Raw genomic sequence first — 10,703 nt, 5'->3', positions numbered from 1 at the left:
TTCCTGCTGCTATTACTATGTATTTCCTTTCTTAGTTTGTAACACGTATAACAATTTCTTGCTCTAAAATATATTGTATATTAATTTTATTGACTCATAATGAATTATAAATGATTACACGGCAAAAAGAATAAACTTGTGAATATTACGACGGTTCTTGATGATTGCCCATTTATTTGACCGGAACTTTATAGGAAACATAGATTTATACAGAAAATTAGTCAATTGCTTTTTTTTTAAATATTAGATCTTTTGTTAATATGGATTTACTTATATATTCACTCGGCATTATACAACATTAATATGCTTCTGTGTTCAATAGATATGTTACCAACATATTTATAATCGTTATAAAATAATATAAAATATTGGAATATATGATATAGAAATGAATGACGTTTGTGTAAGAGCGAGTCTGATAAAACGAATACGATAATATACATAAAATGCAAGAAGTTCAGAGAATTTTATTCAGGAAAATACATTCTATGCCCGAGTTGGAAAATAATATAAATTATGACGATATATGCGGACCTTGGAAACTTGACAGTGTACCGTTGCGTAGTCCGTGCAATTTATCTTTTAAATTGATAACACCTGAAGATGTAACTTATATGAGAAAGCAGAAAGATCGAAAATCAATTTTGCTATTTCTCGGTAAAAATTTGAACTCTGATTAAATTATTAGGATTGCCAATAATATATAATATTTAATTTTTTCAGAGAAAAAAATTTTAGCTAATATACTGTACAAAGAGGAAAATAAAGAGATACTGGTAAAACTTCTATGGCAAACTTTTAGATTTTTCAAGTAAAATTTTCAACATATATTAGAGTATCTGTTTTCTTCTTATATGACTTATATAGTAATTCATATTTAGCTTAAAAAGTCAATATTACTTTTCATTAAAAACAGAAATAAAAATAGTTTTATGGTTCCAAGAATAAATCAAATATAAGTAAAATAAAATACCTACACGAGCTTCCGCGATTTAAATAATATATTTATAATTCGCAATAATTCATAATTTAAATAATATGCATATTTATGATTCTCAAGCAATTAGAATGTACACAAATTGTGTACATATATTTATCTTCTGCACTGAGGAGAACTCGTCCAGAAACATTTGCAGTTAACTTCGTTAGTAAATATATTTTAATTGATTGCGAATTATATCTTGTCACCTTACAAATATATTATTTCCGCACCATTCACCAACAACCGCGAAGACTTATATAAGCATTCTACTTATATTTGATCATTTTTCATATTTTAGGAAGAACCTATTCACTGACAAACAAATTGCGACAATTATGAAATTAATGCTTTTAACTCACAATTTGTATCTTGCAAACTATTGGAATACAGCTGAGGAAACATATAAATATTTTTTCGAGCGCGTTCTTGAATGTACCGTTATGGTAATTATGTTAATCGAACATTTTAATTACATTAACTTTTATCGAATATATTTATCTTTCATATTCAAAAATTCCAGGATCCACCAAAATGCGCAGAAATATTTACGTCAGATCAGGTTGAAATAATACTTGAATTTTTTCGTAAAATATATTTGGAAAATATTATATTATTACATTTCGTTTGTATGACTCATTACTGTATCGTTATCCGATTTTGACAGAAATGAATGAACAATAATATGATCGCATACGTTACACAAGAAACGTCTGTTTATTTTTAAAAAAAGATACATTTGATTATACATTTGATATATATATGTAGAAAATTATGTTTACATAAAAAAAGACGCAGCACAAACTAACATAAATCGCGTTATAAATTTCTACGTTCCGTATTAAATGTCAAACTTCTATTTCACACCGTTTCTTCAGTCTATCAAAATGAATCCCCTATGAATCTCCTTCATTTGCTTGTAGAAGAGGATTGATAACCGTAATCACGATTGTCTTCCAATGAAATATCAGATTCCGTTCCGTTCTTAAAATTTTCATTCCACCATCGATTATTTTTTCGAACCTCATTTATTAAATGTTCCATTTTTGGAAACCACCATGGATTGCCACATGTTGATGTATGTCGACCAATTTTGATTGGTTTCGTTGAATATTTCTAAAGACACAAATGTAAATTAAATATCATAAAGCTGAGATTTCCTTTTTGTTTTTAACTAGCACCAACCTTTCGTGAATTTGTACAGTTCAAACTTGAAGCTAAATCAGTATCCGTAGTCTGGTGCGCTGCAATTGACGGTGATATATAACCATTAATATGCGCTTTTCTACAACTTCTGCTAGCTAACTTATGCGTTCTTTTCAGTTTTTGAGCTAATAAATTAATTCGTTTCATCTTCCGGATTTTAATTAATAAAGCTCTAGAAATAAATTTTATTTAATATTAAATATAAAAAAGAAAGAACTCTTGATTTTAGATAATTATGAAAAGCATATTTCAATTTATTAAATATATTATATACTTACTTTTTCTCGAATACAAGTTGCATTATAAGTTGTTGCTTATTTTTCAAATTTTTCGACAGAGTTTCATTGTATTTTTTTTGTTGCTCCATACAATCACGGATGCATGAAACTGTATATTGAGATTCTTTGCAGAGTTTTGATCTACTCATTGCTGTTTCAGTTAAATCAGCTGACATATATGTTAAAGATCGATCCTTCAAGTGACATTCCTTTTTTAACTCGTGCAAAGATTTGCGCATATCTTGTAACTAATGAACATAATAGCTTGGAATTATAATTAATAATATATATTAGAATGGGAAAAATTATATGTACTGATTATGATATATAGTGCAAAAAAATATTCAAATTAATATTCGTTGTTCAAGAGATCGAAAAGAGTATCGTACTTCGGTTATGTATGTAGAATTATCTCGTTTAAGTAAAATTTTTTGTCGGTCAAGTTGGTAATTCTCTTTCATGTACTCCTGCAATTGTTGAATCAAGTCACGATTTATATTTTCGGCCTTTGTTAATTCCTCTTTTTCTTTCTCAAGCTAGAAATATCAAATCAAAGGTATATATTGCCCATTTACTTCAATAGAAAGTTATTAGATAATATATAAGCTTACATCTTGACGCGTGGTGTCCAAATGATCAGCGTAATTCTTGCATTTATCTTGCGCTTGACAAAGATCGATATCTTTCAATGTCAATGTCCTTTTGGTCTCTTCCAATTCCTCACTTAGTTTGTCCACTAAATCACGAAGACGGACTACTTCATTGTTTACTTCTTCAATGTTAGAACGATAATTTTCTTCCTAAATGACATAAATATAATTTTTATGAAGAATTGACACATATTTTTAACAAAATTTGTTTCAAATAAAAAAGAGATTACCACACTCGTTAATGATTCTTGTAAATTAGCTTCTCGTTTTGTTGCAGATATTAATTGTTCTTGAACTTTATTGAGGTTTTCAGCCATTTGATGACAATTGTTTTCTGTCTGGCGCAATTTTATCCGTGTCTCTTTCAGCTAAATAAGATTTAAAAAAAAATTAATAAAATATTCATCTTCTTTATAACAAAAATATAAACTATTATGTGTACATTACCCTTTCTTTCAACTGTAAAGTATCTTCTTTGGTTTGAGCTTGTACAATGTCATTCTGATTCTTTAATATAGAATTTTCATTCTGAAGCAGATGTGATAAATATCTTAATACATGTAAATCATTTTCTATTATACTTATACTAGATATCAATATAATTATCTACATACCTTAAGTAATTCATAATCTGCTTGTAATTTTACCATGTTTTCCGATTTTTCTTGTAGTAAAATTTTCAGAGAATATATTCGATCACATAGAACAGTCAGCTCCGATACATTCAGTTCAGATAAATTTTCCGTTTGTTGATCATTCATGAATAACTTTTTTTGAAGATTTTCAACTTCGTGAGATTGATTTTTAATAATTTCTTCGCTATTCATGACTCGATCGTTTAATATATTAATCTATAAATTTTCGACATTAATCAATTCACTTCCTTTGAAAAATAGATATCCATCAAGTTTTGATATTATAACGATAAGAGAATAATTTAAAAATAAAAAATTAATTAAAAAATAGAGTTTAAATGTGATCACCTCTTTTTTCCCATTTTCTAATTTCAACAAAAGTTCTTCATATTCAGTTTCCTTTTGCTCTATTTTCTTCATCAGACTGTCGGTTTCTGATACGTGATGCTGTAGATTGATTTCAAGTTGCTGATTTTCGCATCTTAAATCGCATTCTGTATCTTTCACCTTTTGCAATTCTGCTTTTAATTCTTGTATCTGAGCGATATTCTTCATTTCTGCTTCTTTAGCTAAAATTTTAATTAATTTGCATTTGTAAATTTATATCTTTTTTTTAAAGTTTCGGTTTTGTCTTATACACGTAAATTACCAGAACGTTTTTCCATGTGTGATACTCCGTATGTGGTGCAATTATTCGAGTATTCCAAATCTCGAGTATCGCAGTTTTTGTCTTCAAGATATATTGCGCACGATCCGTTTGTGCATTTGCTTTTGAAGCAATCTTTCGTCTGTATAAAACTATCCATCTGTAACAAAATACGTTTATATATATATATATATATATATATATATATACAAAGAGCAGAAGTTTTATTGTAGAATATAAATATTTCTAATAATTTACCTTCCATTTCAGTTCTCGGAAATTCTTTACATGATCGCGTATCTGTTCCTAAAAAAATTCAGATAATGTTACTTTCATAAAAGATCCGTGTCATACCATAATTTTTAAAATTATTCGTTAACGACTACTTTAGAAAACAAAACACTTATTCGACATGCACATTTCTTTATTGAAACTACAAGATCTCTTATTATTCCGACTATTATAAAAATATAGATTATTCAAAAATAAAGCATATATGCTGCATATACCTGTATTTCGCTTAAAATTGAATAATATATTGCATGTAATGTAATAGCGATTAAACGTTTATTATACTCCAGACAACGAATCCTTTTATGCAGACTTTCAATAGCATCTCGTTGCAAGTCCAGTAGTATGTCTTGATTAGTTGCCTTTGCGTATAAAAAATATGAATGAACAATATTTAGAAAAAATATGTTAATCGAGAAATAATTTCTAGTTAATATAAATAATTTTTGTTTACCTCTGTGAAACATTCATTATATTGATCTTGCGTTTCATCGATGCGCATCATTAGTTGACGTATAATTTCATCCTTCTTATCAAGCTGTAAAGATATTTATAATACATTTCTCGTATAATCAATGTTTTTCAAGTTTATAAGTAGAGGACACTCACGCACGAACGTAGTTCATATTATTTTGTTAACTGCAAAATGCAACAGCTACAACTTGATCATCCAACTTGTTAATCCAGGCAGCATGTTACGCTTGTACATGCCACAATCTCTTGTCACTTCGTAAACAGGGTACTCAAATATGGTATCACAAAAGCTTTAAATGTTTTAATTAAATGAGCAAACGTCATGCATGGCACTCATATTCTTCGCATTCGCAATGTCACAACGTAAATGTAAATTAAAGGCGAAGAGAAATGTGATAATCAATATATTCGTGAATCATATTTTTAATAAGCATTTATATATCGACAATATTTACAATTGTAATAAATACATATTAGCGCGAAAAAACTATATAGCAATTTAACTATTTATAATTCATATTCAAACATCATGCACATTTCTATGACTAAAGGCTGCAGACGATATTGCTGGCCTCAGCTCACTCACATCACTCATCGTTTTATGAGTCATTTGATCCAAATTTCGTTTAGCTTCAACAACAGCATTTTGTAAATGCCCGATAGTTTGTATTTGAAGTTCATTCTGTAATACATCGCACAATGTTAAAAAATAAATCTTATCACAACTAACAATAAGCACGATGACTAAGCAGAAAAGAAAAGACAAACCTGCTTCAACAATTCATTCTTTTCTCTCTCATATTGCGCGATTGTAAGGCTTTGTTTATCTATCTGTAAACAGATTTCTTTTAATATTCTAATATCATACATACCTTAAAACTTTATTCTTGATAAGCAGGCAGAATTTCTGTATTTGCATTTAATTAACGTGTCGTTTAATACACAAGATACATTGAAAAAGCATAAATAATTATGAAATTAAAACTTTCAATTAAAAATGATACGATTTTCAAATCAAAACCTATTCTCATATATAAAAATGATATGATTTTCAAATCAAAATCTATTCTCATATAGTATCATAACATCTCTTCTGCTTATTGCTTAAAAAATATATATAATCAATTTACTTTTTCTTGCAGCTTTTGATGCAGCTCTTTTACTTCTGCTTGGCTCATTGTCAATGAATTTCGTTGTATCCGTACGATTTCCTCCATATTTTCTAACTGAAATGATTTTGGTTCTTTAATTTACATTCAATCATAAGTGATTTCATATGTAATTATTCATGAGAAAAGGTCTAATTTTATTCAGAAATAAAATATAAATAATCATATGTATTTTACACTACTTATAGACTTATATAATTTGTCACATATATATAAAAAACAATAAGCACATAACTTACAAGTTTTTCTTTAGAATATACAGCACTTTTAAGTTTGCTTAATTCGTGAAAGCAAATATCCAGTTTTTCTCTACATTTTCCTAACGAGTCGGTTAAAGTCATAGCAGATTTTGCCGAAACGGAGGAGAGAGATGATTCATCATGTATCTGTAAATAGATATTCATAGTAGTCTCTGTAGCAATGCTGAATATTAATATGTGGTGAAAAAAAACAAACCAATTTTTTAAGTTCACTTTCAAAGTCTTGAACTGCCACTTTTACAGATTGCACAGTATCTTGCACAGTTTTGAACAAGTGAGATATATTCTGAAATAAAAAAAAGTACAAATATTATTACTATTATTATTATTTTATAAAGAAGAATTCAGAAGCAAATGTATATTTCTTACTACTATCATAAAATTTCCATATAAATGTATAGCAAAAAGCATTAATTTTTATATACATATATAGTTTCAATAGTTACCTCATGTTTGGACGGATAATCGCAACGTAAAAGTGTTGCTTCTGTGCACTCCGTATGCTTTATAATAAAAATGAAGATCTTAATAAAGAAAAAGGAAATTTGCAAATATATATAATTAAAAAATTACTTACAAAAACATTTGAGATTTCTGCAGATTTTTTAATATTCGCTACATTATTTAAATTTTTCCTAAGATCATTTTCTACTTCTTTTTGCGTTTTGATCTAAAATTATAATGTCAGCATTATCTCAATGATAATTTTAGATGTGCAAAAAAGTAAATAATACTTACAGTATTTTCTAGTTCTATTATCTTCTTTTTCAATTCCATATTATCTTTGCTGTAACATTGTCTATAATTTTCTGCCTTTGTTCGTGCGGCAATCAGTTCCTTCTCTATAGATTGAATATTATTCTTTAAAAAATTAATTGCTTCTTGTTTGCATTTTGCCTGTTACAAAGAAATTGTATAACTCACAATTGAAAATAAGATTTTGTGTTTAATAATGTGAATAATATTTACCTCATGTTGCAACATTCGAATTTGGTCTTCTAAATCAGTTGTACGATTTTTCCATTTATTTAATCTTTCATCATATTTTATTTGACATGTTTGCTATAAACATATACATATAATATTGCATTTAAGTTTGGTCAATAATTTGCATGAGTTGTTACACGTAATGAATAGTTTATTTGTTAAATAAGTTTGTTCCAAAACATAAATTTAATTACCTGGATCATGTTGAGTTTTAGATCATCATATTCCTTTTTTAATTTATGTAAATCTTCTTTCATTTTTATTATATCATTTACTTCCTATAAAGTATAGTATGTAGATATAGACATGAATTACAAAATAAAATGAATTAAAAAATAAAAGCATTTATGCAATAATTATACTTGCTTTAATACCTGATTATTATAAGTATAATGAGAAAATTGTTCCTGTAAAATAATATTTATATTAAGTTAATTATTTAATTATTTTTGTAGTTTGTACATTATCTACATTTATACTTGATTGAGTAAAAAACTTGTTTGTTTTTATTACATGTAAAAGTATTTCGTTCTACATCAATAATTTAATTTTAAATATAAAAAAATTTTAAACATTTTGACAAACTATTTAAAACAGAAAAATTTAAATTAATAAGTTGATAATTAAAATTTTGGATTTATATATAAGAAAGTTTTACTTCTTCCAAAGATACCAATAAAAAAAAAAAAACTAAGAAAATCTTTTTAATCAATATATATGTAAAAGTTACAAATAGCAACCTTTTCTTCCTGTTTTGTGGAAAGAAATGTTTCCAACACATCTTGCATTTTTGTATGTGCACAATCGACTTCTTCTTCGAATTTAGCCAATCTGCATTCCCTTTCACAGAACGTTGTTTTTGCGATTTCGTTGTTCGACAGCTGCATAGATAATTGAAAATATACGAGATATTATTTTTACACATATATATATATATATATCTTCTTAAGATACTTACCACTTCACCGGTTTTTTTCTGTAAATCCTTTAAAGAGCTATCTATAGTACACAGCTGACTTCTTAATCCTTTTAGTATTGACGTCACACAACCTCCCTAAAAGACAATATCTATGTAATATTCAGATTGATATATCGTTAAGTTCGAACAGAAGTTACTTTTTTTCTGACTTCTAAAACCAACCTGAGTTTGGAATAATTGCAAATTCGTCAATATTTGTTCAACTTCTTCCATTACCATAGTTAGTAAATCATTGTTGATGTATGTTTCTGTATATTCAGATTCATTATATCCCTAAAATTAATTTTATACTTCATATATGATAAAATGATCGATAAAGTGTTTCAGATAGTTATTTAATAAATATTCCGAACCTGTATATTCCCCTGCATACCATTAATGCAACGAGACAATTCTGATTGAACATGATTAATTTCATTTTTTATATTCTTCAGTTTAAGATTGCCACTCATGATTCTTTCGTTGTGCCTTAATCTCTCCTCCTCCTAATAAAAAAGAAAGAGATATTTTTCAATAGTAGATTGCAATAATAAAATTGTAATTAATTTATACTGTAATTTAAAATAGAACTGTATAGTTCAATGATATCATAAGAAAGGCATTGATTTTGATATACTATTATAAATATTACTTGTAATTCTAGTCTGCTGATTGCTTCTATTAATCCTTCTCGTGTTCTTGTTAAGTAACTTTGAACACTAGTAACCATCTTGCTCAATTCTTCATACTGAAAATGTATTAATTTAGCATTAATCGCTAATTTTATCACAAACTTATGCCAGTCTATTTATCGATCTAGACGTACATTCTGGTGCCGTGAATTAAATGTTGAAACAACGGTATTTATCTCATCACGAATGTCTTCTGTTGCTGCTTGAGCTTCCACAGTACAGATTCTAAATTCTTCCATTAATTTAAATTGCCGTGCATTGTTCACATTTGACTGAAAGAAGACCTATTAATTAAATTTTATAGTATAACACAAAAATATTAAAGTATCAAAATATACATATCTTACTTTAATATTCTTAGAATCACCACATGCACAACGATTGTCTTCTTTCTTTATCTAGGAAAAGAAAGTATGTGTGTGATTAAAATAAATCTAATAATGTGATTAGCTTCACAAAATAATCAATAAATAAAACTGATACTTGTTATACTATACACATACCATACAATCAAAAACAGTAACTTCTTTTTGTCTTTCTAAATATATTTTAGTAATAATTTCAATGCAATTGACCAATTTGTCTGACATGTCACTTGCACAAAGTTTGTTTTTATTTGTGTAATTGTTAGATATAGTACAATCATCCACCTAGAAAATATATAATATTTTGGAAAAATTTTAATTATTCGCTAGAATAAATTCAAAACAATGAATGATATTCTGTAACAACGTTTCCTTTTACTTTGTTACAAAGAAATAATGTTTTTACCTCATCTTTGCTAGTCAATTTATTTACAAATTTTCCAAGTTCGAGTTTTAAATCCGATAAGATTTCACATTCGTTCTGCACATGTGTTTTTGTACTATTTAGGAATGATATAAATTCATCCTAAAAATAAATTAGATAACATAATATTGTGTATAAATTTTCAGAAACATGTAAATTTTTAAATGATAAAAAAATGGTAAAATGAAACTGATGATGCAATTAAAAATTCTTCAAAATTGAGTTTTACGATAATCAGATTATTTTTTTTTATTTTATCCGTCTTATCGAACTATTTTGGATTCTATTAAACTGTTCTGAATTTTTTATTTTTGATCTCAGATTCGAATGAAGCATTATCAAATTACCTCATAGGTCAAGTTTCATAAAAATTAAACAAACAGTTTAAAATCTTCAAAAAATAAAAGGAGGTAATCACAAATAGGATTGCTCGTTCAGAAAGGGTTAAAATATAATATACAGGGTGTTTCCAAATTAAATGGCAAAACTTCGGGAGCGTGTAGAGGAGTAAAAAACTAAGAAAAAAAGTCCTATAGACATATGCTCCTTTTTGCTTTGTTTCGCAGGAAATCACGAAAAAAGAAAAAAATATATTTAATTTATTATTTTAATTATTTTATTTATAAACTTTTTAATGAAGATTTTGTTCGAAATGTGCACCTCTTGCAGCAATACAAGCATTGCATCTG

At 27.1% G+C, this 10,703-nt stretch overlaps 1 protein-coding gene across 1 annotated transcript in view; it reads right to left on the bottom strand.

The window, feature by feature from the left end:
- Positions 1-1,792: 1,792 nt before the first annotated feature.
- LOC108720382 (uncharacterized protein PFB0765w) overlaps positions 1,793-10,703 on the bottom strand; it is a 14,296-nt gene continuing 5,385 nt past the window's right edge. Inside the window, exons 10-42 of the mRNA XM_018444365.1 lie at positions 9,997-10,116; positions 9,729-9,875; positions 9,573-9,623; positions 9,360-9,497; positions 9,186-9,281; positions 8,908-9,039; positions 8,717-8,827; positions 8,534-8,629; positions 8,316-8,456; positions 7,938-7,982; positions 7,770-7,853; positions 7,558-7,650; positions 7,327-7,485; positions 7,166-7,258; positions 7,035-7,091; positions 6,785-6,874; positions 6,568-6,714; positions 6,290-6,385; positions 5,928-5,990; positions 5,746-5,841; positions 5,140-5,223; positions 4,904-5,047; positions 4,653-4,700; positions 4,398-4,554; positions 4,097-4,317; positions 3,728-3,964; positions 3,561-3,641; positions 3,344-3,481; positions 3,075-3,263; positions 2,853-2,999; positions 2,464-2,711; positions 2,165-2,357; positions 1,793-2,095 (exon numbers count right to left, since the gene is read on the bottom strand). Coding sequence (XP_018299867.1) covers positions 1,889-2,095; positions 2,165-2,357; positions 2,464-2,711; positions 2,853-2,999; positions 3,075-3,263; positions 3,344-3,481; positions 3,561-3,641; positions 3,728-3,964; positions 4,097-4,317; positions 4,398-4,554; positions 4,653-4,700; positions 4,904-5,047; positions 5,140-5,223; positions 5,746-5,841; positions 5,928-5,990; positions 6,290-6,385; positions 6,568-6,714; positions 6,785-6,874; positions 7,035-7,091; positions 7,166-7,258; positions 7,327-7,485; positions 7,558-7,650; positions 7,770-7,853; positions 7,938-7,982; positions 8,316-8,456; positions 8,534-8,629; positions 8,717-8,827; positions 8,908-9,039; positions 9,186-9,281; positions 9,360-9,497; positions 9,573-9,623; positions 9,729-9,875; positions 9,997-10,116 — 4,149 coding nt within the window. The 3' untranslated portion in view covers positions 1,793-1,888. The remainder of the gene's footprint in view (positions 2,096-2,164; positions 2,358-2,463; positions 2,712-2,852; positions 3,000-3,074; positions 3,264-3,343; positions 3,482-3,560; positions 3,642-3,727; positions 3,965-4,096; positions 4,318-4,397; positions 4,555-4,652; positions 4,701-4,903; positions 5,048-5,139; positions 5,224-5,745; positions 5,842-5,927; positions 5,991-6,289; positions 6,386-6,567; positions 6,715-6,784; positions 6,875-7,034; positions 7,092-7,165; positions 7,259-7,326; positions 7,486-7,557; positions 7,651-7,769; positions 7,854-7,937; positions 7,983-8,315; positions 8,457-8,533; positions 8,630-8,716; positions 8,828-8,907; positions 9,040-9,185; positions 9,282-9,359; positions 9,498-9,572; positions 9,624-9,728; positions 9,876-9,996; positions 10,117-10,703) is intronic.

This window comes from Mycetomoellerius zeteki, unplaced genomic scaffold (genome assembly GCF_001594055.1).
Source record: "Mycetomoellerius zeteki isolate Tzet28-1 unplaced genomic scaffold, Tzet1.0 scaffold149, whole genome shotgun sequence".
NCBI classification, from domain to species: Eukaryota; Metazoa; Arthropoda; class Insecta; order Hymenoptera; family Formicidae; genus Mycetomoellerius; species Mycetomoellerius zeteki.
Note: the sequence above shows the minus strand (reverse complement) of the source record. Positions and strands in the feature narration are given on the sequence as shown.